This window comes from Chrysemys picta, chromosome 25 (assembly GCF_011386835.1).
Source record: "Chrysemys picta bellii isolate R12L10 chromosome 25, ASM1138683v2, whole genome shotgun sequence".
Taxonomy (NCBI): Eukaryota; Metazoa; Chordata; order Testudines; family Emydidae; genus Chrysemys; species Chrysemys picta.
In genome coordinates, this window is record NC_088815.1 from 13,978,786 (window position 1) to 14,004,400 (window position 25,615).

The 25,615-nt window shown below is 44.6% G+C and overlaps 2 protein-coding genes across 3 annotated transcripts; both read left to right on the forward strand.

Moving 5' to 3' along the window:
* The first annotated feature begins 3,540 nt into the window (after positions 1-3,540).
* Positions 3,541-5,470, forward strand: MRPL34 (mitochondrial ribosomal protein L34). The gene is made up of 2 exons (XM_005278940.5): positions 3,541-3,825; positions 4,813-5,470. The coding sequence occupies exons 1-2, from the start codon at positions 3,668-3,670 to the stop codon at positions 5,123-5,125; spliced, it is 471 nt and encodes a 156-aa protein (XP_005278997.1). The 5' UTR covers positions 3,541-3,667; the 3' UTR covers positions 5,126-5,470.
* Positions 5,471-5,612: 142 nt separating this feature from the next.
* Positions 5,613-25,420, forward strand: DDA1 (DET1 and DDB1 associated 1). Of its 2 annotated transcripts, none has more exons than XM_005278937.5 (5): positions 5,613-8,033; positions 15,606-15,686; positions 16,209-16,260; positions 16,618-16,679; positions 17,990-25,420. In XM_005278937.5, the coding sequence occupies exons 1-5, from the start codon at positions 7,899-7,901 to the stop codon at positions 18,098-18,100; spliced, it is 441 nt and encodes a 146-aa protein (XP_005278994.2). In that variant the 5' UTR covers positions 5,613-7,898; the 3' UTR covers positions 18,101-25,420. The 2 variants fall into 2 exon arrangements, with proteins under 2 accessions (XP_005278994.2, XP_005278996.1); XM_005278939.3 differs by lacking the exon at positions 5,613-8,033 and adding an exon at positions 9,377-9,603.
* The last annotated feature ends 195 nt before the right edge of the window (positions 25,421-25,615 follow it).

Sequence of the window (25,615 nt, forward strand, 5' to 3'; positions counted from 1 at the left end):
ATTCTGTTTATAAGGTGCCTTGAGGACATTTTTTGTAAAATATTATTATTTTAAAGGGAGTGTCTGGATTAGATTTTTTTGGAGGGGGGAGGGGGAAGATGCTGGCCCCTTTATATCTGCTAGCTGGTTTCCCCATCAGTTTGTACTACACTTAGTATATTATCATGGTGTCCACTATGGCTATAGAAAAGTTTTTCTTATATGGGCAGGACATTTAAGGCATCCAAAATCAAAGAGCAATAATGAATAATCAATTACCTGTGATATAAAGTAACTGAAAGTGTGGAACTGATTATTTTTCCATCCAGTAATCAGTAGCATGGAAACAATTCCAGCTCCACCTATGGATCCACGGCTTGCCGTGAATTACATTTTCCAAATGATGTTAATGATTTATTTTGTCTCAAGGACTTCTGACCAAATGTGCTCAGTTTACAAGCAAAACAACGCTTTCTCTACCAGTGCTGCAAACCTAGTAATTCTGATCCAGATAAAGTCTATCATAGGTGTTGGTAACACGTTGCTGACCTCTCTGCTGGATTCTGGAGCTGAACTGTAGTAAACAGTGCTTTTGATAATGTGTGAACAAAAGAGAATGCCGCTCACTCTCCGGTCGCTAGATGCATTGGCTGTGAAGGGCTAATATCAGCAGATATGACTGATACACACAGGAGATAGATTTGTGAAGCAAGTAGATGCAATTCTGAAATTGTCAGTTTTCTGACTTCCCCATATTATTATTAAATTACCCCTTTTCCTAGACAGCCAGAGCTAAATTGGAACAGGGCTTGATCCTTTCCCCACTGACCTGAATAGTGCAGGATAGAGTCCAGAGAGAGAGAGAGCTCTAACAACTCTGCTGCTGGTTCCCATTAACTTGAAGGAAAAGCCATGAAAACAGGGGGTCTTTCAAATCATCCCTTTTTTGTTACTAAAAAATTGAGTTACTAAGTGAAAGTAAAAAACAGTATATACTACATACTCCAAATCAGCATACAGTGTACCTACATTGGATAATCTGCTGTAGTTTTAATTCCTGCAATAATTCACCAAATAGTTTAATCTGGGGAAAGCACGAGTCAGAAAACCTGTTGGATAGAGTAACTGGCCCAAGAACAGCTGCTTTACAAACATCCAACCTCATGACTCCTCGGGGGAAGTAGTAGTATCATTCCAGGCACAAAGTTGTTGCTTTGTTAAGTGACTTGGCTAATATCATAGAGCAGTTCTGCAATGGAGGCAGGACTAGAATCCAGGAGTCCTGACTCCCATTCCCTCCTCTAAGTACAAGACAATATTCATCTCCAATTCTCTTTGTTCTTTGGCAGCTCCCATTATTCCAATAACAGGATCAGGGAATGAAAAGCCCTGATACACCAGCGCATGGCTATTCCAGGCATATATCTAGTGAGTGCATAATTAAGTGATAACCCTAAGAGGCCTAGCAATGAGGAAAAGGGCAAAGCATCTCCCACAGCCATAACGAGCACCAAGCCTGTGCACTTTTGTGTCACTTCCACTGCACAACCCCTGTGTCTCTCAAATCGGTGTTTCAATCCTGGAGCTAACAGAAGCAAAGAAACAGCCCAGAACTGTTGCCAGCAAAATCATTTTGACAGAAAATGTATTAAGAGTTTTTTAATAATCCATCATGGCAAAGAGCCCACAGCCCTGTGTGTTGTGGTGACGACGGATACACTAGGGTGGCCAGACATCCGGGGAACTGCAGGACAGTTCCTTGTTTATGAACATCAGTTCTGTGCTTCCATCTCCGTTTCTGAGGGATGAGGGACAGGGACAGAGAGAGACGTGATAAGAACAATGGAAGGGATCATATAAATGCAAATTATGATTTACAGTCAGTTGTATCTAGTGTTAGAACAGGGAAGGCTGGGAGTCAGGACTCCCATGTTCTACTATTCCTTGCTGGAGGTGCATGTGTGGTCCAGGGGTTAAAGTAGGGGAATGGCTTCTTTTCTCAGCTCTGCCATGGACTCTGCACAGCCTTAGGTAAATCTCTTCTCTGTGCTTCAATCCCCCTGTCTGAAAAATGGAGACACACCTACCTGACAGGAGGGAACGGGGATTGGAAAGCTCAATTCATTGTTCGCAACCTGCTTTGGGTAAGATGTGTAAGTGCATCAGGCACCCAACCACTCTTGAAATTCAATGGGAGGTGGGTGCCTAACTCCCATAGGCTTTTTTTAAACGTCACCCTTCAATGCCACTGGACGAAAGGCATCATATACAGATAAGGGATTCTATGAAATATTATTATTGCACAGTGTGTAATATGACAGATGAGGAGCTACTTACCCCATTGGGTAGAGGGGAACATCTCACACATACAGAAGCTTTGCTTAGCTGGTGCTTAATTCAGATCCTCTCCAGGCACCAAACCCTGGTGTTACACAAAATGTCAACCACTTAGTTTTCACTCACTGCCTTCACCCTATGCAATACACAACTTTGAATGAGATCTGGCTTTTCAAAGGTGACTCTCTAACAATAGTCTTCATCCTTGTTTATGTCAGACCACTGGCTTGATTTTTCAGAGATTCTGAGCATCCCCATATTGAGTTCAATGAAGGCAGAAGGATCAGGCCCAGTGATATCACATTACTTGAACCTCTGGCAGGTCTAAACTCAGGGCTCCAGAAGTGAACAGCAAATTGCAGTAACTCGCTTCACCACACAGGGCCAAATCCAGCACTTCCGTAAGCTGATCAACCCCACTGAACCCAATGAGAGTTGCTCCAGGGTTAAATCTGGCCTTTAGTGCACCATTTAAAGACCAGATTGGGATTTCCGTAGCTGCATCTTGCACCACTGGTTCATACTGGGCCTTTGGCTCCATAAAAGGTGCCCTCTCCTCTGTGTGCCCCAGGTGCAAATGAAATTTCATGCAGGTTTCTCTGGCAGGAACTGGAGAGATGTTTTGGGATGGTTGTCCCCACCCTCTCCAGGAAACTCCCACTTCAACCAGACTAAGACCACGATCTTGCAAGTCATTCTATGTGGACAGTCTCTTGTACCTGCACGGAGCTTGTGACAATTCCTAGCCTCCCGCATCTCTAACTATTACAGGGGAGAACCCAAGAGTACTGACTCCCCTGCGCTAACCCACTAGACCCCAGAGCCAGGGGTACAACCCAGGAGTCCTGGCTCCCAGTCCCTCCACTCTAACCACTAAACCCCGCTCCCCCCACATAGCTGGGACGGAACCCAGGAGTCCGGGCTCCTAGTCCCTCCACTCTAAGCACTAGACCCTATAGCTGGGACGGAACCCAGGAGTCCTGGCTCCCAGTCCCTAACCACTAGACCCTGCTCCCCCCACATAGCTGGGATGGAACCCAGGAGTCCTGGCTCCCAGTCCCTCCACTCTAACCACAAGACCCTGCCCCCCCCCATAGCTGGGACAGAACCCAGGAGTCCGGGCTCCCAGGCTTTAACCCACAGGCCACCCTCCTTCAGGGCAGGGGGCGGGGCCCGTTTCCATGGCGACCCCCGGCCGGGGGGGGTGTCTGAGGAAACAGGGCAAGGCGGGAACACCGGGCCAGCCGGCCAGGGCCTGGGGCTCAGCGCACCCCACGGAGTGCCTCGGCTTGGCACGGAGAACTACAGACCCCAGAAGCCCTTGCGGCCTCGGCGTGACCCGGAGAACTATATGTCCCAGAAGCCCTTGCGGCGCCCCAGCCCCGCGTGGCCGCGGGTTGTGATAGGCCCGGCGGCGGGAGCCAATAGGCCCGGGCGTTGTTTGGGGGGGACGATGGCTTTCTTCACAGGCCGCCTGGGCCGCCTCTGGCCTCTGCCTCCCGGGGGCAGGTAACGCGCGGCTGCCGGAGACCCCCCCCCTTCCCCTGGGGGGCTGAGTGGGTGAGGGGCAGGCCAGGCCGGGACGGGGGCTGAAAAGGGGGGACTGGAAATGGGGTGAGGGGCAGGACAGGCTGGGGGGGGGGGGCAGGAGAACAGGGACTGGAAATGGGGTGGGGGGGGGACAGGGCAGAAAAAGGGGGACTCAGGAGGGGGGACAGGAAGTGAGGGGGAGATCAGGGCAGAAGAAGGGGGACTGTAAATGGGGCAAGGGGGTCAGAGCTGAAAAAGGGGGACTGGAAATGGGGTGAGGGGCAGGACAGGCTGGGAGGGGGGCAGGAGAACAGGGACTGGAAATGGAGTGAGGGGGGACAGGAGGTGAGGGGGAGGTCCGGGCAGAAGAAGGGGGACTGGAAATGGGGCAAAGGAGGTCAGGGCAGAAGAAGGGGGACTGGAAATGGGGTGAGGGGGACAGGGCAGAAAAAGGGGGACTCAGGAGGGGGGACAGGAAGTGAGGGGGAGGTCAGAGCAGAAGAAGGGGGACTGGAAATGGGGTGAGTGGAAGCTGAGGGCAGGAGAGAGGGGGTAAGTGTGGCAGGGAGGAAGGGGTGGAGTGGGGGACCTGGCTGCAGATGGGGAGGATGGGAGGTCAGAAGCAGTGATGACCCTCTGATCAGAGGGATGCTGTGTGTCACTGCATTGGCAGAGCCAAGAGAGAGATGGATGACCACAGTACGGGGCAGGGGAGTGTGGTACCATTGGCAAAACTGTGTTGCCGAAGCAGGGCCAGCATCTCTCTCCACTATGTTTGGCTCGAATGAATTATCAGAGGCCCTTATTTAACCAGTTATACCTCCAGAATTGCATTATTAGAATGAAGTCTCAACCCCCCCCTCCCCCCCCCCCACTGTGTTTTACACATGGTGCTTAGATTCCAAACTCTAGGTCATTGTCTTATTTCCTGTTAACCTCTTTCTATTGTTTTTTCACTCTACCAAGCTTCTTCCTGCTGCAGCGCGTTGCAGCCTCCCCCTCGCAGCCCAGGACAATTTCCATCCTCTCAGATGCTTTGGGGCAGCCTCCAAGCACCAGCCTGTCCTTCAGATCTGCAGGCATCTTCCAAAGCATCCCTAGACACCTGTCACCATGGAGCCTTCAACAAATACGCACCAAGGCACGCGGGAATGAATATCAACCAAAGAACCTCAAGCGCAAGCGGACCCATGGGTGGATCAAGCGTATTAGAACTCCCAGCGGGATCGAGGTGATCCTCCGACGCATGCTGAAAGGCAGGAAATCGCTGAGCCACTGAGTGTTGTAGCTGCAGGATCTGTTGAGCATGAAAAGTTTCAGTCAAGCCTGAATAATCATCCGCAACTCAGACCTTTAGAGTGAACCAGCCTGAGAGTTTGCAGTGACATAGACTTCTCTATGTAACACCCATGAGCGACTGACTATTCCCATCATGTTATAACATGTGGTGAAGAATTACTGAGTCTACTTTGACAGATGTGGGATGCTGGTTTTCTTTTCCACTGGCTTCACTTGATGGCTAATTATTTTAATGGCAAAATTATTACAACTGGTGGGAGTAGTTCTAAGGTAAAAATTGTGCATCCATGAGGCGTAATTACAAAATAATAAAAAATCATATCAAGCTTCCTGCATTAAGTTTGTTAATGCAAAGCTATAGGGGAAGAAAAACTGTTTTACTTCTCTTTTTTTTTTCTTGTGGGAGTAGCAGGCACACTTTCTTCTTTCTTTAGAAGCTTTAAGGGATGAGTTTTCAATCTGTGGATGTGCAATTAGCGTTAACCACAAGGCAAGGTCTGTGACTACTCCCCAACGTACCCAGCGAACAGTATGCTGTTGACTCCGCTCCCCTCTCCACTCCCCACTCCTTAGAGGACCCTATCTAAGGACCCTATCTTGCAATGTGCTGAGTGCCCTCAGAGCCGTTTGAAGAAAATGAGCACCTTGCATGACTGGAGCCTAAAGCAAGCATGGGGTAGGGTTCTTTTTTCTGTCAGTTTAGGGCCAAATCTTGCAAAGGAATATGTGCCCATGAAGTGTCCCATTGCAGAAAGTGGGGCTCCAGGCAGCCACAGAATCTACTTGCGTAGACTTAATTGCAGGATCTGAACCTAGTGGTGGAGCTGCAGTCCTGTTATAAACTACAGCAGCAGTGCATGTTGATTTTGTTTTCCTGTTGCTCTGTTAGCAAGAATTCCTTTTGTCATTGGGTAAAGATTCCAATGCCCAGCTTCTTAATGGCACCTGAAGAGTGCCCCAACACCTCACTTAGCACACTTTGGCTTAGTTTGCTGCTGTGTGGGGGTGAAATTCACATCTGTGCCCAAGAGCCCATGCAGGGCCCCTCTGCATTGCCTAAGTTTTCCACTTAGTCCCTCAGTTTAACACTCCTTGGAGCATAGGCTTTGCAAAGACCTTCTGTACTGGGGTGAATTTCACACTGAGTGTGTGAGACTGTGAGAGCTTTTAAGAACAGAATCTACAGTCTATTTTCAGGATTCTCTAAATACATGGATCAAAATGCAGGGTTTGTTCAATTTTAAAAAAAATTGACATTGAATAGAAATGTCCCCATGGTATCTTAGTTTTTTAAAATCAAAAATTGTTTTAATTATTTAAACATTCCTCTAAGGTGTTGCAAATGCAAGCAGAAGACAGACTCTAAAGCTGACAAGTTTCAGTTTCCCTCTCCAAGTTTAATGCAGTGTGACAAGTATGCGGGGCTTACTTGAGGGGAAATTAGATGCAAAAACTACCACTAATGCAGCTGTAAAGGTGAGATTCAGGTTCATGATATTCAGGAAATTCCAGAGGTTGAGATTTTCTACCACAAAGTGAATTTAGCCAGATTAACAATCAATACAGGAAGGCCTGGAGCCACAAAGTGTCCATTATAGGTTCCTTACTCTTCAGGGACTGAGCTTGAGATGTCTTGAGGTGATTTTATAAACCTTTCAAGATGACTGTTAATAATGTTGGCCTTGATACTTTAAAGTGGAGAGGAGCCTGAACCTCTTTGGGACAGCATGTGGGGCAAGGAGTTGGGGCCTGACACAGCTCTCACACATGTCATCTCCTTCCAGAAGAAGTTCAATAATATAACTTCCTTACCCTGACTCCTTAGCACTGGAGGAATCATATGTAGAAGTCCCCATGAGCACCAGTCATGGTCATTTCCAGAGCCCTCAATTTGTAAAATGGGATCCAGTAGGAGGAAGGTGGTCAGTTGTGCTCTAGAGTCAGCTTTAGGGGAATCTAAGAGCAGAACTAATAATTCAGCACCCCAAACATCTGACAGCCCCTCTGCCTATGATAAACACAATCAGTTTGGCATGATCCCTGAGAGGATCACTAGCTAGTACAATGGTTGGTACTATATAAATTCTGTAGCTACTGAGATGGCTGGCTGGGGCGAGCGAGTTTGGTTATGGGGAGGGACCTTGCTCCTTTGGTACCTGTTCAAGGAGCACAACATATCTTTTTATTAAAGGTTGTACTTCTCTCCAGAGGCATGTAGGAAGGGTACAACTTATAAATAGAAGGATTATGTTGCTTTCCCTTTCCTTTGATAACACCGCCTCGGTTTACTGCATTTCAAGCATACTTTAATAATGAAAGAGAAACTGAGGCTGAAGGAAGCTGGATGATTGGGAATGGGTTCCAGTACTTTTTCCATTTCAGGCTTGGGACTCTTAAGCAAAGACTGCCACCTGTACATGATTTTTCAGACTCTTGTGATGTGCAAAAATGCCTGCTAGGGCCCAATACTAATTTTTTTGTGCAAGGATCTCAAAGTACTGTGCTAATTAAGCCTCGCAACCCCCAGTGGCAGAGAGATATTCTCCCTATTTGTCAGAAGAGGAAACTAAGGCACAGGCTGAATTTAAGGAAGGGCTGAGCAACCACAGCTTCCATTGAATGGGAGATTCAGGTCTGCTGCACTGCTGAAAAATCCCTTGTCTAAGACCACAGCTGGCATCAGAATTAGAACTCAGCAGCTCCTTGATCTCAGGACAGTGGTTGGGCTTAAGGCCCTGGTGCGCTTCCTTGAAATGAAGGGACTCCTACAGAGGATCATTCCAACTGTGTTTATAACCCATGTAATGTATGCAGAAAGCAAAGTCCAGTTGAAAAGTCCAGCAAAACACCTGCCAACTCAGCCAGAGAAAGGATGGAAAAAGGCATTAGTAAGAGGCAACTCTGTTTTTATAACATATCTTCTGTCCTTATGTTTTTAATGGATCTTTTGCATGGAATGTGGAGAAATTAGAGGTGGAAGATACTAACGCTATCAGATCGGTGGCCAATGCAGGATTGTTTCCCACAGTCTATTTGCCTGGGGTTTGGCAAGTCCTAGTTTTAAATGCCTCTGTTTAGGGAGCTTCCGCTCTTTCTTTCAGGAGTAATTTTTCACAGCCTAATCGAATACTCATTCTTAGGAACTTTCCCCAGTGTTCTGCCTAATGTCCCATTTAGCCCTTATCCAAAGTTTTGTATGAATGGGGTAGCAGCATCTGTTCTTCATATTTTGTTTTTCGTCCGATGTCAAGCTGCTTTTTAGAAGTTTAGCTATGATATCTTAAATTGACCTTTGCTGTGACAACTCCTAGGATATGGGACAGGTTCTCAGGAGGTCTTTGTCTCAGTTCATTGCTCCTCATTTTCAAAATTAACCTGAAAATGCTGTTTGCATTGGTGTTTTTCAGTGTTAGCCCCTTTGCAGAATGCTTCCTCATTTGTAAAATATGGGTCATTCCCCCAGCTAATGGCACCAATTCCTGTGGAATGGGTATGAAGATTTACCCTTGTCCCACATGGAAGGTAGTGATGGTGAATCACTTCCCTCAGTGGCATTGATAGTGGCAACAAATGTACACCAGGCCACCAGGAATTTAGCACTGGAGACTGACCAGATGATCCTGTCAGCTGTAATTGCTACAGCAAGTGGAGAACACCTGTGAAATAGCTTATTTTTGATTATTGATTTAATATTGGTTATTGACTTTTCCAGTCTTGATTTATGGTCAGATCTGACAATCCGATCAAGTAGTACTGAACTGTGGATACAGGGGTTTGCCCAAGCACAGCAACTTGCAAGATCAGAGCTTTATTTATGAATGAGTTCTTAATTATGAGTGCTTGATAATCAATGACTTAATTTGAGTGATTTTGATTATGAAATATTAGTTATTAATGTTTACTCTTTGGAATCTATGGCTAAGTTTGATCAAATGGTGGTGGTTATAAGCCATTACTGATAGTTAATTCATTATCATTAGTAACATATAATTGACTAATTATAATTTGAATACTGATACTTATTAATCATTGATTATCATGTGTTTTTGCATATATCTTTATTATTGTTATTAAATACCTGTTTGTTAAGAACGAACCATACATTATTATTGATCCTGGCAGCAGTCAATGGCCTCCTTCAAGGGAAGCCAGGTGTTCGTTACTGGGACTACAGCTCCCATGAAGCAGCGCGGCCGGCCCCACATCCGGGTCCTTTCCTCTTCCTCCCGCGAGCCTTAGGGGCCAGGGCGGGCATTTCCTGCCTCAACCTAAATGGCTATTTTCTTGGCATCTTTGAGGGACAGAACCGGTGGCCAATAGGCCTGCAGTCTTGGGCAGAACCAGCCAATGGGAGCGCGCGTGTCCGGGCGGAGGGGCGGTCCGGGCAAGGAGGCAAGTTAGGTTGAGGAGTGGGCTTTTGGAAGTTGCCGTGCGGCTGAGGCAGCGGCGGGGAAGATGGTAGGTGGCTTGTGCCCCCCCCGCCCCCGATACAAAATGGCGGGTGGGGGAGGCGGGGTGCTGGGTCTGCAGCCTCGGTAGCCATGGGGACCCCCAGGGAGAGGGCCCCGCCCCCGGCCTGCGTGGGGCGAGGCTCCCCTGGGGTGGGGCCGCCACGGACACCCCCCTCCCCCGCCCGGGCTGTGGGGCAGGCGCCCTGGGGTCCCCTGAGGGGAGGGTGTGTGAGGGGAGACAGCCGCCGCCGCCCTGGGGAGCCCCCCAGCAGCCATGGGCCTCCCCTCTCGGGGCAGAGCCTTCGCCCCCCTACAACGCCCCCCAGGGCCAGCGCCTTGTTTTGGGGGGGGGCCTTGGTGATAGGGGGGCTGGGGCACCCAGGGGCCGCCCATGGCAGTCCCCTCCCAGCTCCCCCAAACAGCAGTTTCCGGGCCGGCTTATTCAGGGGGGAGGGGTGATTTTGGGGGTGCGGGGCGTGACTGGGGGAGGGGCTGCAGCAGCCGTAGGCTTCCCCTGGTCGCCTTCGCTTGCAGCCCTATGGCCCGTCCTAGGGAAAGGGCTTCAGTGTTTCCTTCCTGGGCCTGGTTAGCAGGGAAGGGGGGGCTGTGGTTCTCCCCCCCCCCCCCCCATTCAGGCCGAAAGCCGGAGGTAGCTGCGCTCGGGGGTGGGGCTCCTGCATCTGCGGTTCTCTCCGCCACCGGCTTCATCTTCAGCATCTCCATCCCCAGGGGCCTGATGTGTCTGAGCGGGATTGCTGCGTTCCCTCCTTAGGATGGAGGGACTGGGGCAGATCTGGGCTCTCCATCTCTCTGCTTAGAGCTGTGGGCTCCGGCCCTAATGGGATTTGTTGTCCCATTCTCAGGAAACTGCTTGGGGGTGGGGTCTTGCTGACATGGGAGAGGCAGATGCAGCCTTGTCTCTGCCTCCCTCCTCCAAGCAATAGCAGTGGGAAACTATAGCGAGACTCTCCAGGCAGCAGCGTCGTCCCAGATGCATCTGGGGTTACTGCTGTGGCACCTTCCCCCCAAAATAAATGGGGAAACGCCTCAAATGTGAGGATCTGCTTCATTTCTTGACTCCTCAGGACATTCTTCAGCTCTCTTGGTTTGACCGGGGCATTTTCCCTCTTTGCCCTAAAGAAAAGAAAAAGGCAGAAAGCTGAAAGAGAGAAGTGCCCCCCTTTGAATGTGTCGGCAGTTTTTTTAGAATCACTTTTGTTTTCCTGCTAATATCTCAGTTATGGTGGTTGCCCAGTAAAACGCTTCCAGTGGTGTTGGAGTTGAATCATTCAAATAACTTCTGCCCTGGGAAAAAATAGGGTGGTGGCTAGTAACCAGGGAAACTCCAGCTCTCACTTGTTCCCATTAGACTGGAGCTAAGGTATCTTGGTGCTGCATGTAGTGTTAAATGACTAGCTAGATTCCTGTTTGCAGATGTGTAATTCTTTGGCCTGGGTAAGTCTGGTGTCCGTCTTGCATTTGTCATTTTTAATTGGAGAAGCTGAACAATAAAACACAATCTGCAGAAATTATTCCTTTAAAAAAATCCTGCATAATTTTCATACCGTTATTTTAATGGCTGTCATTTTGAAGCTTCATCCTATATTTGGACTCTCATAAACCGAGATACTTAAATGTGAAGACAGCTGTACGTAATCTAGTAGGCACCTAGAAACACATTACCATGAAAGTAATTAACTAGGGTGCCTGCCACCCCTTCTTATTCTGGGGATGAGGGGAGGGAAGAACTGCTTCTTTTGGATGTTTGATCAGTTTTTATTGCCCTCTGTCAAAATGGATTTCAACTCTGTTCTTTACAATAATTGATTCACTGTTTAAAAGGCATTTGTACATTAGTAGGTCAAAATGTATAATGTGTGAATGGGGACATGGCAGAATAATTGAAAACTAATGTTGTTTTAAGCTGTCTTGCAACCTGTCCAAAGCAGTGCTAAGGAGTTTATTTCGCATCTTGGAGAAATATTTAGCCCCCATCTTTAAGTACTTATAATGATTCTCAGTGGGGAAGCAACATTGCTTTTTAGTGGATGAAGGGGAAATTATGCATGTTAGGAACATATGCTGTATGTGATACAATCCCATTTCAGGCCCAGTAGTTTCACTCTTTATGGAGATAGCCTTACTTTAGGACTCATCAGGAGCCAACACCAGCTTTTCAGTTTTCTACCACCATTTCCTGAATAAAATGACTAGTTCTGTTCTATATATTTTGTGTAAAGTCAAGGAGTGCTACAGAAACGTGTTGATGTCTTGGGGTCCTACATGATTAGAAAGTACAGTTTTCCTCTCCCAAACTTTAAACTTTTTTCTTTTTACAGTAACTAGTTGCAATTATTGATCAATTCCTTCTTGGTCAGGTCTCCAACAGTATAGTTGTTGGGAGAAATGGTTTTCTGAATTTGCAGCTTGACCCAACTTTTCTTTGTGCAGAACCCTTGAAGTGTGTGTCTGCCTGTATGTATCCAATGAGCCTATTCAGGTGTGGTGTAGAGAGAGACAATCCTTTGATTGATAGGTGGATTGGGCTAGAGCCCATTTCACATTTTGAAACGGGGGTTGAGCTGTAGCTTATTAAATACCTGAAGTAGCGTAAAATATTATTTATAAATAATTACACTTTCAGGTTATTTTTTGTTGTGTCAAATAATCGCCTGAGTTCGGTGTAATATAATGACTCAAAGGCTTTTCTGTCTGGGCCTAGCCTAATGTAATGGTGCAAATATTCCGTTTCTTGCAACAAAGTGCAGTGAAAGGCTGAACAAAATTAAATGGTTTGGAGTGGGATGTGTTCAAAATTCTCCACTCTAAATAAACAGAGTAAGAAACATACCTTGGAATTGATCAAAATTCCCATCAAATACTCACTAGCTCTAGTATGTAAGAACTCAATTCTAAATGGGGTGAAATGGGATTCTAAGTCAGTGAAATATGCCTGGATGTTAGTAAGAGTAATAATATTAAGAGGCTCTATATCCTTTTCACAGTCATGAAACTTTCAGATTGAGTATTCTGTAATCAAAACCAACCTTGGGAGGTAAATGAAAATGAAAACGTAAACAAAGCAGCCCATCACAGGAGGCATAACAGTTGGCACGCACAGCAGAATCTGAAAACAAGTTTAGGCTCTACTGGAATAGAAATAAAGACCAATTTACATCGTGCTTTCATTGTGCAAGTCATACAGAGAAACAAGAACCTGCCCTGAAGAGCTGGCAAGCACTAGATAGACACGGCAGATAAACGGTGGGAGAAAGGAAGTAGTATTGTCCCCATTTTACAGATGGGCAAAAGAGGTTAGTTATTTGCTCATGGTCGCACAAAGAGTCTGTGGCAGAACTGGAAACTGAGACTCAATTGGTTGAGTCTAAGGCCTTGGCTACGCTGGCGCTGTACAGCGCTGCAACTTGCTGCGCTCAGGGGTGTGAAAAAACACCCCGCTGAACGCAGCGAGTAGAGCGCTGTAAAGCGCCAGTGTAATCAGTGCCTGGAGCGCTGCACGCTCGCTCGCAGTGCTGCAAGCTACTCCCCTCGGAGAGGTGGAGTACGTACTACACTCGCGCCTCACAGCCGCGGCAGTGCTGTGAAGTCCTGAGTGTAGCCAAGGCCTCAGACCAGTGCTGTAATCACAGGACTATTTTTCTCCTAAAACCAAGCTTGGGAGGGGATACATTTGGAAACCTTAATGTAATTAACTTTTCTTAAAACAAGATCAAAGTATAAATAGTGCTTCGGAGACGTCCTGACTGGAGCCCATTGCTTTGAATAAGCTATGACAGTTACAAACAGAAAAGTAATTGTTCCCGTTAAGAGATTTTTAGCTCCTTCCGCAACAGCAGCATTGCAGGAGGACTCTTATCTTCTCCTTGTTGCATGTGACATGGGTTGAATAACTCTGCTCATTAGAATTATCTGCCTCTTTGCTAATCTTTAGAGTTGCTTCTAAACAAGATAATATATTAAGCTTATATTGTAAGTTCTGGGGCAGGACCTGTCTCTTTGTTACATGCATGTGTTATGCCTAGCATAATGGGGCCATAATCCTTGACTGGGGCCTCTAGGCTTGACTCCAGTGCAGATATTCAATCTGCTTTTAGAGAGAGGGGTTTAGACTAGTTATTTTCCTTCATGGCCTTTCATACACTCATCTTCCTTACTTATTTTAAGGACCCACAATTCATAGATCAGGACCCCATTGTAATAAGCACTGTACAAACACACACAAAAAAGACAATTCCTTCCCCAAAGAGTGCACTTAATGGCTTCTTGTGATATCTGCCCCTTGCTTCCTACTACTTAAAAGATGCAGCTGTTGTCAGGAGTCTTTCTTTGCGCTAGATATGTTATGACTGAAGAGGCTTCACGGTGGTTCCGGATCTGGTATACTGCTGAGTTGATTACCATAATGCCCCCTTTATTGCTTTTAAGACAAACACCCCTCCATCCATATGAGTTTAGCTTGGTTAACTGGGGGTAAAGGGCCTCTTCAGGGCCACTGCTGCTGTTATGCTGAAATGCTTCCCGTGAGGCAATGCTGCTGTTGGTCAAGTGTGTTACTCTGCTATGAAGACTGAACCAGACCTACTCAAGAACTTGGGATTCTTTGCCTGGAATTCACCATGGATTGTGGGCCGGATCCTGCACACAATTACCATTGACCCCACCAGGAGTTACCTCTGTGCCAGGGCTGCAGAATTAGGCCATTGAGGCTGTGTAGTTCTTTTGCCTTCCTGAGACAGGCTCCTTTGTGTTTATGCAGCTCTAGTAACAGCTGTCAGTTTGACTGTGCATCCTAGGCCTCCTCTGTGCTGAGGATTTTATCTGCTGGTGTAGCTATACTGGAGTAGGCACCTAGTGTGCAGATTGTGTGTAGCGAGTTGTACTGGTAAGTTCCATCGGACAGGTTTACATATATACGTATATTCTAGGGAGTTGCTTCAATGTAGCTACCTTGTTTGAGAACTCGGCTCATTTTAACGAGTAAACACCCTTTGTAGAACGACTATGATGTATTAGGTGGAAGGTTAATAGTTCCGCTGTCAGGTTCCCCCACTTTTCAGGCCTTAACAAATCCAGAGTGTTGGCATTAAGAATGCGTTTTGGCTGTTGAGATCTTTTAGCTAGATGGCTGCTTGCTACAGGTTGGGCAAATTAATTCTTTCCTACTTAATCCCTTTGCTTTACTGAGTACACAGTGATTCAGTATTTCATTGTGCAGTTACAGGTCTGTCTCGAAGTAAAACTCAAGGATACGGTCAAGTCAAAATTGACCCAGAACTTTAGCAAAGTGAAACCAAAATAAATGCTTGTGATTTTTTTTTTAATTTAATGAAACTTTGCAACTCAAACGTAACAGCATTGTACTAGTGCATATGAGCCAAGAAATCAAAGCTGCTTGTATTTAAAAGTAAAAATGTCTGATCTATTTTCATTGTTCAAGCTGAGGTTCAAAAGAGTATGCAACATAAATAGCAAAAATGTAAATAGATGAAGTTTTGTTTTTGTTTTAATCTAACCTATCTAAAAGCGCTAATTTTCTTTAAATGATTAACTTGACAATTGCCCCCTTTTAAATCAGTCATTATGCTTCTTAAGAAGTGATTTCCCCAGTTTACCATCTTAGTCTTAAAAATGAGACCTTACTGCACATCTACATTTAACTAGTTTTGTTGTTGTTTTTTTAAAAAAGCCCTCGCCATCAAAATGGATGTAGCTACAACAGAACCTTTCACTGGAGATTCATAAGTCACTTAAGTTGGGGAAATAGAGATGAGACGTACACATAGGACTGCAGGATTTGTCTTAAGAAAACCAATGTTCATTCTGAATATTTGGTATTTGACCTCGTAGCTGTCAACATACTTCCAAATGGTTTAAAAAAAAAGAAAGGCATTATTGACATGTGCAACTCCCTTGATCTTTTTGCTCATCTACTATTTTTATTCGTTACTTGCTTCACTGTTTAACCAAAGCTGTCTTCTGTCATTTTAGGCAGATTTTTTGAAAGGATTACCAGTTTACAACAAAAGCAACTTCAGTAGATTTCATGCAGACTCTGTATGTAAAGCATCGGTGAGTATTATATCTAAATTCAATCTCTCAGGAGATGATCTGTTTGCAGTGAAGTCTTGCAGAGTTGCAGAGGACACTGGTGCTTCGTATGGCCTCTAACTGGGCCTTGGGTCTCTTAAAATAAGTTATTACTGGTATCCTCATGAGCTACAACTGCTTATCTGAGATTGGAATACCAGGAGGGGAGATTTCCCAGACATGAAGTTAATGTACTTCAGAAAAATGCAATATCAGCAGAGCCAAAGCTGTGTGGCATTCCCGCCCCATGTTTTTACGCTCTTCGTTTAACATTGGTACTGGGGCGCATATATGATAAATGGACCTCTTTTTACATGTGAAAGAATTTGCAGCTGCGTGGTACAGTGAGACTGTGGTATGCTGCATTTCCACAATTTTATAGCAGTGCAGTTGAGATGAACTTGCTGTCAGGACTGAGATCGTTCAACAGCCTTAGTTGTATGTGGAAATTTGGTGGTTTTTTGTGTTTTCCTCTGCACTGTAACGATTCTAATACTTCTACAGAACAGAAGACCGTCAGTATATCTTCCCACAAGGGAATATCCATCTGAACAAAGTAAGTATGCTCCTTCTATGTTTGAAGCTTCACGTGTACTAGAACTTTTATTTTGTGTTTAATATTAAACGTTTGGCATGTGCTCCATCTCACTTGATAGCACAAAACAGGATTGTGTTTTTAAATCTGTGTCAGATTTAAGTGACTCGAAAGAGTACAGATGCTTAACTTTTGTGTCCGCTTTTGCACATCTTTTTCTCTATCCTTATTGAATGATTGTAGGACAATTAAAACGACAGTGATGCTGTCACTCCTTTTTAAAAGGTTCACTACCTGTATGAAGTCTTGGTCACTGTAGTTTGTTTTAAATGTTATCTCTTTGAAATGCCTTCAGAGTGTTTTTTCTTTCTTCAACAGTCATAGTAACAGAAAAGACAAACATACTTTTGCGTTATCTACATCAGCAATGGGACAAAAAGGTATGAAGTTCTATATTAAATAGTCATATCTGGTTTTAAGTGCAATTTGTTTTGGTTGCTTCTACTGTGTGACCACCAATGCCTGTAATTAGTGACGGGAAAAATACATAGATACTAAATTAAGTGGAAGACTGAGCCAACCCTGGATTTCTCAATTCTACCAGAAGGTGCTTGTGATAAATTTTCTGTCGGTGGTAGACTTTTTTAGTTGCATGAAGAGTGAGAACAGAGGAAAGATGGTCCAATGACTAAGGCAATAGCTTAGAATTGGGAGGTCTCAGTTTGATTTTAGCACAGACTTTCTGCATGACCTTGGGCAAGTCACTTAGCCTCTTTGTGCCTCAGTTCCCCATCTGTAAAATGAGGATTTTTGGGGGGTACAGTTGAAACCATAGTCTATTAGATTGATAGTACAGGAGAGTGGGAGCCACGACTCCTGGGTTCTTTTTCTGGCTCTGCTGTTGACACATTCAAAGGCACCCAGTGAATCATTTCCACATACTGACCTGTAAAATCCTATATCTTGCTTACCTCACAGGGTCACATTGATAGTACATGCCAGGTATACATGTGCTATAAAAAGTTCCTAGCACACACCCTGCCTCCGAGTTTGTGCTCTACAGGCACAAGTGGGTACAATACAAGACACGCAAAGTGAGGAATGGTCATGGCCACAAAGCTTCCCAGAGCAGATGTAACTTCAGAATGTGTGTGTTTGGGAGGAGTACACGAAGGCTGTTCCAGAGGTACAGAGCAGCAAGAAAGCAGGTCGGAGGCTGGGAGTGGGTGAAGGAGACACAGGGAGCAACTGAGAGAAGTTTGGGCAAAGCATAGAGATGGGGGAGGAGTTGAAAGGAGAAACGTAGATGGGAGCAGAGTTGTCAGGAGTCTGAAGCTGATCATGAGGTGCTTCAGAGTGATGATGGAAGCCAGTTGGGAGGTTTGAGAAGTTCAGAGACTGAATCAGAGCAACAGGAGAAAAAGAGGGTCTTATTAAAGTTTATAAAGCACTTGAGATCCTTGGAATAAAAAGAAGCTAAGAACAAAGGATTGTCCTTTAGCAGCCCTGCTGGGGCAGGAGAGCATTTTACAAGGACAATTCAGTATATAATATAGTCCAGCTTTGGACAGAACTCTGGTGTTCACGAGAAGATGCCTCTGCTAGTTCATCTACATCAGCATCTTCCCTCCCAAAGACCTTTACCAACTACATATGCAAGATGTATCATTCAGTACGGAAATGTAGCCGTCTCTGGAGAGGAATGTTGTGGAGGACTTCATTGACGTACCTTTCTCTTTGCTTCAATCAGAATGCAGCAAAGAAGAGAGATCAAGAGCAAGTGGAAATAGAAGGTGAGAATTCAGCACCACCACGGAAAATTGCTCGGACAGACAGCCAGGACATGAATGAGGACACTTAAACTCTTGCTCTCTCCTACACTATTTTGCAGGCGCTTCCTGTTTTGTCTCAAAATGTGTAAATTTCCGTGCCCCTTTCCCCCCCCCCCCTCCACTATGCAGCCCAAACCACTTCTGACTTCATAGGAGCCAATGTATTTATTTTTTCTCCAGTTTTTATTTATGCTGTAAAACGTACGGAGCAATCAATGGTGGAACAAGTCAGCAAATGATGTAGTGTAACTTTAATCTTTTAAAAAAACATACATTATCACTTTTCCAGATTTCATTAAATCTGTTGCTTAATTAACCCAGTTTGCCATGGAAGCCTGGAGAGGAGACATGAATTTACGGCATGCAAATTCCAGTGGTATAGGCTTTCTGATCCATATACCCACTGGTATATTACAGTAGTCAACTCTGTATTGGCTGTAACCAGTCTAGCAGTAATTTTTTTTGGGGGGGGGGGGCTCATCCGCTCTGAAATGTGGATCCTAAAATCAGCACTGTACTAAGAAATCCTGGGGGTCATTTAGGGTTATGTTGATTTTATGAAACATGGTCAACTTGACAGAACAGTTGTGGGTTTTTTGTTCAGCAGCATGTTATCATACACGTCAATGGTCATGGAGAATTCAAGTGACAGGTGTGTTGCTTTGGTTGCTGTTACATTTTAACAGCCTTTTGGTCTTGAATGGACTGGTATGTGCAACTTCTCCATTGGAATAAAAAGGATACTTCTATCCTACTGAGTATTTGATCAACAGTGTCTTTAAAATGGCACCAGGTGGAATGGAATTGGTAGGTCTACCTTATAATCTTGTTTGTTAAATTTGAAAATCAAATTGGGTACAGCTTGTCATCTAGATTGGCTATTTCCTTTCTCTCAACCAGTGATTCTGAAAAATCATATATTGCATGACTGGAGCTGAGTCCAGGACTTCTGGATGCAAAGTAGCTGAACGAAATGAGCTTCTACAGTCTATATTAAAGACAGACCCTCTTTCATTTGGACAATGACAGTTCAGTGCCTGTCACCTGTAGCCCTTTGCTGACTATCTTCAGTAGGAGCCAAATACAAAACCCTCAAGATGTCTAAGTGGAGTCAAAGGAAACCAGCATAGTTGATTGAAGGTGTGTGTGTGTGTCTCTCACTATTGACTGTCCATTCCGCTTTTAATGTGAAAAGCAGAGTCTGTTGTTTTTAGGTTGAAATCTAGATTGTTGCCTTCCATTGCTCTTTTCCCAGCATCCCTGCTCATCCGCAAATTCTAAACAAACTGAGTCCAGAAGCCATGTGAGCCTCTTTCTAGAAAACCCTGGGCAAGCCTAGTTCTGTTGGGAGTTTGACCATGGTGGTTAAACTCAGATGAAAGACTTGTGAAGACAGGGCTCATGCCGCCACCTTCACTACTGTGTCCCAATCAGGCCAGTGGACAGAGTAAAAGCATGATGGGAGTGAAAGCCATCAGCAGCACAGTTTATCTTATGAGACAGGACTTTGTGAGGAGCGGGACATAGCCTCACTTATTGCTGCAGTTTTACAAGTATGTACAAGGCGCTAAGCTCTGATTCTAGTATTAGTCATCTCACTTTTTCAGCGAAGATCATTAAGTTATTTAGACCTAAAATTGTACCTGCCCTTAAAATAGCTACATTTTGCTGCAGCAGTGCCCCTCCAGATTATCAGGTTAAAACACCAGCTGTGTTGGTGAGGACGAAAATATGGCTTTACGATTTTGTGTTCTACTGGCAACTGCAACTTAACAGAACTCCTTTACCCAGAGCTGTGCTGCCAAAAAAAAAGATGCTGTCGTGTGAAATGCGAGAAGTAAACGGAAAATGCTGTGTTAGCTTCAAGGGCACGTGAAAAGGTTTGTCAGATACCAAAGGAGGAAATGGGCGTAGTGCCGATGACAGAAGTTTAACCAATGCTGTGTTTTTAGCTCCATTTGAGAGTTCCAGCCTCGTTTGTCAAGCGCTGTTTAATTCCTTACTAAGAGAGAATTTGGAGCTTAGCTGACCTCTCTGCTACAGCAAGTGAAGTGCCATTGAAGGGTTGGCAGTTCCATCCTGTTCTTTACCCCCATCTTTGTTCCCTTTACAGTAAATGGGGCCTTGCTGGTCGCGGAGCCTTTGAAATCTTACAAATAAGGATTTTTTTGTTTAATTTACCAAACATCTCTGCACTTCACACTCTTGGTGGGGGGGAAATATTTGGCAAAGAGAAAAAAATAGTTGCCTTTAATTTCCTGAGAGCAAGTCTGAAGCAATGGGGAAAAAAACAGTACTTAAAAATTCTTGTGTCCTTTCCATCAAACTATTGCATTTTTGTTTTTGATGTTAACTGTACACAAGCAGCATGGATTTCTGATGCTCTCAAACAGGTATCGTTGCATTTTACTGAAAGTTTTGATAGTCTTGCTCAGCTGGTCAGTTATCTAATCTGAACTGAAAGCCTCCTCCCTCATCATCCAGTTTCCATGCTGCTAACGGCTTGAAAATGCCACCCTCAAGCTGCCAGACATTCAAAATGTTTCCACTGCTGTTTAATACATGTGTATTGGGTTTGTGTTGCATGTGAAAACCCTCCCAGCCAATTGATTGTCTGGTGACTTAGGCAAATCATACATGAAACAGAGATCCAGAACTTCTCCAACAGTGTTCAGTTTGTATAATATGTAGCTCCTCTAATACTTTCTGATTATCCTGTTACAAAGTGACTGGGATTTAGTGACCCTTAACGGGTATTTTGTATATGTCCGCATAGTGGTATTTTTATTGTTTCTAGTATTGATGTATATTGTACAAAGTTTTTATAAAACTTTAGAAGCTTGTCAAAAGGATCAGAAGAGAATTTTTGGAGTGAATAGTGTGACTCTTAGCAGAAATGGGAGCTGCAGGAACATATTTCCCTCTTTATTTCAATGAGAAGTGTAGAGGACGCTGGATCCTAGGAATGGCCTAGCAAGCATCTGCTCTCCCCTGCAAGGCAGATTGCCCCTGTACTGGATAGCATTGAAGGTTGTGCTGTCTCTCTGTTTAGCAGTCCCTCAGAGCGATTGGACGTGATGGGTAAATCTCAGTTATTTCAATGGTAACCATTGCCTTTTTTTTTTTAAACAAAGACTGGATGTAGTGGGCGTTATCACAAGATTAGTGACTGACAAGGCAAAACCAAAGATGTCTTAAACTAACTCCAGATATCAAATGTTGACTTCAGAGGAGTGTTTGAAGGGGTTTTAGTCTCTTCCCCTCCCCTGACTCCTAATCAACTTTAAAAGGTATTGAAGTTTGAAAGGGAAGTTGTTTATTTTTTAAAATAAATAAACCTTGGCACATGTTCCATTCCAGTGGTCATAAGTGGTCACATCTGCTCTGCAAAGGCCCTATTTATTTGTATCCGTGGTTGGCTCTTCAGACTTGCCAGTTGCTTTATTTTATCTGTGTACATTGTTCAGTGCTCAAGACATTTCCTTGAGCAAACACAGGAACATGCAAAAGAACTGCAAATACTGCTGAGGGAGGATGATCTGTTTTGAGTAAAACTGGCAGGCTGGTAAGGGCCACTACTGTTGGTGCTTAGAGTCTGAGAATGTTTTCAAATGCCGTTACTCATAAGAGCACTGAATCCATACTCCGTTACAAACCAAGCTACAATGGTGATCAGAAACATTGTGAAAACCCTGCTGGACGGGGTGTGTTTGTGAGGAAGAATCGACCAGTTCCCCTGTCTGTTTAAAACTTGGGCTAGACTCTGACCTATTTTCCCAGCCTAGCCAGGGCATGAGGTTTTAGCCTGGGTAGGGGATGTCTACGCTGCAATGAAAAACTCACAGCTGGCTTAGCCTAAAGGGCTGTTTAATTGTGCTGGAGCCCAGGCTCTAGGACCCTGCGAGGTAGGAGGTTCATAGAGCTCAGGCTGTAGTCCAAACAGCTACACCACAATTAAACAGCCCCTTAGCCTGAGCCCCACAAGCCCGATCAGCTGGCATGGGCCAGCCTTGGGTGTCTAATTGCAGGATAAACGTACTCTTAGAGGGCAGGGTGAAGATTCACCAGTACTGCTAAGATGGAACTGTTGTAACCAGGTTCACTGACAACCGCTGGTCCCCTAACACTTGTTGCTGTCGTGTAGATTGGGCCTTAAGTACCAAACCATACAAGCTGAAAACATGTTCAGACCCAGGTGCTGAGCGTGATTCTGGCTGACCCTGCAGAGTGGCGTGTAATTCTTTGAACACTGTTTACTATGGTCTGGAGCTCCAGAGAGGATGAGGGCCTATGTATCCATCTGTATGCTATTTGCATTGTTCAAAGAAATCTCTTGTGTACAGTCTGTCACTTGGGGGGGGGGGGGGGGGTTAAGCCTACTGAATCGAAGTACTGCTTTTTGTTTGCTTTTCTTGGGGGCTACAGGGTTTAGAAGCTCCCGGATTCTTGTTGGCTGGTGTCTCTTTCTCCAGGCATCATGACTCTTGTGCCTTATACAGTAATTCAGTTGTTAACACTTGGACTGTTTCCTGTGTTGAGGCAGAATTTTGGGGGCTTGCTGGAAAAATCCTACATCTGCTTCTGCAGTAGCGAGGATTACTTTAGAGGAGCTCATTTCAGAATATACCTTTTGAAAATTGATCTGGCTAAGCAGAAGTTGACGATGTAGATCGTGGACTGGTCATACAAATGGGCCTCGGTCATAAGCAAAGCTGCCATTTACCATCTAGCATTAGTCTGTTTATACCACTAATGTGACTTTATTTTTCTGTTTAAAAGATGTGCTTTTTTCTTTTTAGTTTTGCAACTATACTTTATATAATGGCCTTTTCTTTCTCTGATTTATTGACTGGCATCTGGCACCAGGGAAGTCGGGATTCTTGATGATTGTCCTCTGTAACTTTTGTGTGTTATAACTTCCAATGTATAAAAAGTGTGTGTGATTTTTGTTTTTAGAGGGCCAGGTATATTTGGGTTGGGGGGGAGGGCGGCGTTGAGGATTAGGTTGATAAACATGCCCAATAAAGGATACTGCATCATTTGTTTACTCAAGCACAGACTATCCTTCAAACCATATTGAATGCACAGTCAGCGATCTCCACTCAGCTGGTTCACAGATGTATGCGTGTCCTCCTTGTAGTGGAGAATTTAGTCATGGAATCTCATCTAAAGATTGATCTGGTTCGGAGCACTGTTTAGTACCACTAACCTGCTGAGAAATGTGGGACCAAAGCCCACATTTGCAGGTAGGCTACTTGACTTCCTTACTGCCAATTGCAAGCTTGTGTAGAGTGGATGCTCATTAGAACCATACTACGGGCTCCCTGGATTACTCACATTTTACATCTACCAGCCTACGTTTCTCGTTTGAGAGGCCAGCAGCATTGTAGCTGTCTCCTCCACATTCATGGATGTGTGTGGATTCTTCAGTGGAGTTCAACATCACACTAGCAACATTAGAGTTGAACTTGCACTTCTTTTCTACTCATTCTAGTTTTCTTGTTACAAGTTTGGGATGAATATTTCCTTTGGGTGTAAAGAGGTCTGAACTTGGTCTGTACAGGAGAGCAACTTTGTAATTGTGACTTTAAAAGTGGGAATGGACAAATGCCAACCTTCCCATTTGTTCTGCACTAAGATTTTTTTTTTTTTAAAGCAAAGCTTCTCTGCCCCCTGCCTGTGCCTGGATGTGGCGAGTGAAAAGATTAATCATATGTACAGATTGGCTTTTTCATTCAAACTGGTGCAGTTTCAGTGATGATTCTTAGGTTCTGTAGAAGGGCAAACTACTACTGAAGGTCTTAATGTTTTTTGGAGGAGCCCTGGTGGACTTATCCTTTTATGACTGAGTTCAGCTTTTATCAGTGTAAACCTGGGAGTCACTAATCAGCTGGTGGGATAAAAGGGCCATGTTGTCAAAACTTTTTTGCTTTTTTTTCAACTTAAAAATTAATTGATAGCAGAGGTGGGGTGGCTGAGTAAATCAAATGGTGTGAGTCAACCCGCACCGGGGTTCTAATGCTGTTCAGGCCACCTGTGTACAAATGAAGTTTTGTGTGTCACTATCTTTCTGTCTCCTCCACCAAACAAGCACACCCTTCAACTCAATTGGCATTCTGTGGTGAGAGAGGAATATCCAGACTAGAATAGCCGCCATGTTGGGAGGATGAATCTGCTTTAACAATGAGCTGTGCATGGTGAGGAGGTTCACCTGCACTAGATCTTTCTGGAGTTACTGCTTTGGCTCTCTTACGTCAGTGAAAAAGTTTAGTTTTGAGCGTGAACCGAAATTTTCTTGCTGGGTGTATAGTGATGACTTTTCACTGGCCAGCTTGTTGCTTCCCATATTATGAATACTACATTGATAACCGGTCCCTGTAGCTGTCCAGTGCATCCCAGTGCTGTAATCTTGTGGTTGGTTGTTTATAACACAAATCTAAATGTGTTTTTTCTTTTCTTCCTTTGGGAAGTGGAGGGAGATCTAACAGTGTAATTAGTCAAATACTCTTCCTTGCTTTGCTGAGTAATGTGTGTATAAAGATCGATATCTTCATCCCAGAGATACTAGCAAAGATTGGCCATTTAGTTATTTAAATACACATGCATACTTGGAGGAGGAGGGCAGAGTAAACTACTTCACTTGCTAGCCACCTGCTTTGTTCTGTGACGATGGCTGTCTGGCTTGGATTGCAGAAGAGTCCTGACAAAAATGGATATTGATTCTTCACTTAGAAGGAGAAGTGACAGAAAATACTGCCATGCAATCTGAAGGAATGATCCGTGGTGCTTGTCGGCTCTGCATCACCCTGCACAATACGGCTGGGCTGGACTTCCAAATACGTGTGTTTCTTACGACTTAGTGCAATGTGTATAGTTAAAAAGGCTTTACTGGGTTTTTTATTAAGACTAATCTACGTAGTCTCCTTGGTCAGTTGCATGTAACAGCTGAATGTATGGGATTGGGCTGTATCTTTCTAGCCATCCCAAATTGCTTTTACGTCCGTTACAGTCTGTCTGGAATACAAAATCCCAGGATGATTTTTTTTTTGGCAATACACAGTGTATCCCTTGGAGCCTGTATTACTTACAACCTGTCTTTCTGCTTGTGAACAAGAAATACCTGCTGCGTTCCAACTCAACCTCTTCCCCCTTACTCTTTTTGCAAACACTGTGTCTGTGGGGCAGGGGGCAATGTGTTCTCCTGAGGAGTTGCGTGGCGATAGAGGGGCTGCTGTAATGGAGCGACTGTAAATATTCTGTTCTAGTTGAATGTCACAGCTGTTGGATTTTGCATTTATTTTTAAACTATTTCATGTTTGATACTGTGTATAATAAATTTGCAGAAAGTAGAGGATTCCAATGTTTTTTCTTTCCCATTCCTCCTCTACCATTTTTACTTCAATAGGGTGAGACAACTGCTGCCTGACTGCAGAAACTGGTACATGAGTGACTGGTGGACTCCCAAATCAAGCTGTCACTACAGGCTTGATTTAAAAAAAAAAATGCTATATTCCTGTCCCATAACGTTACCGTGTGTGAGTGCA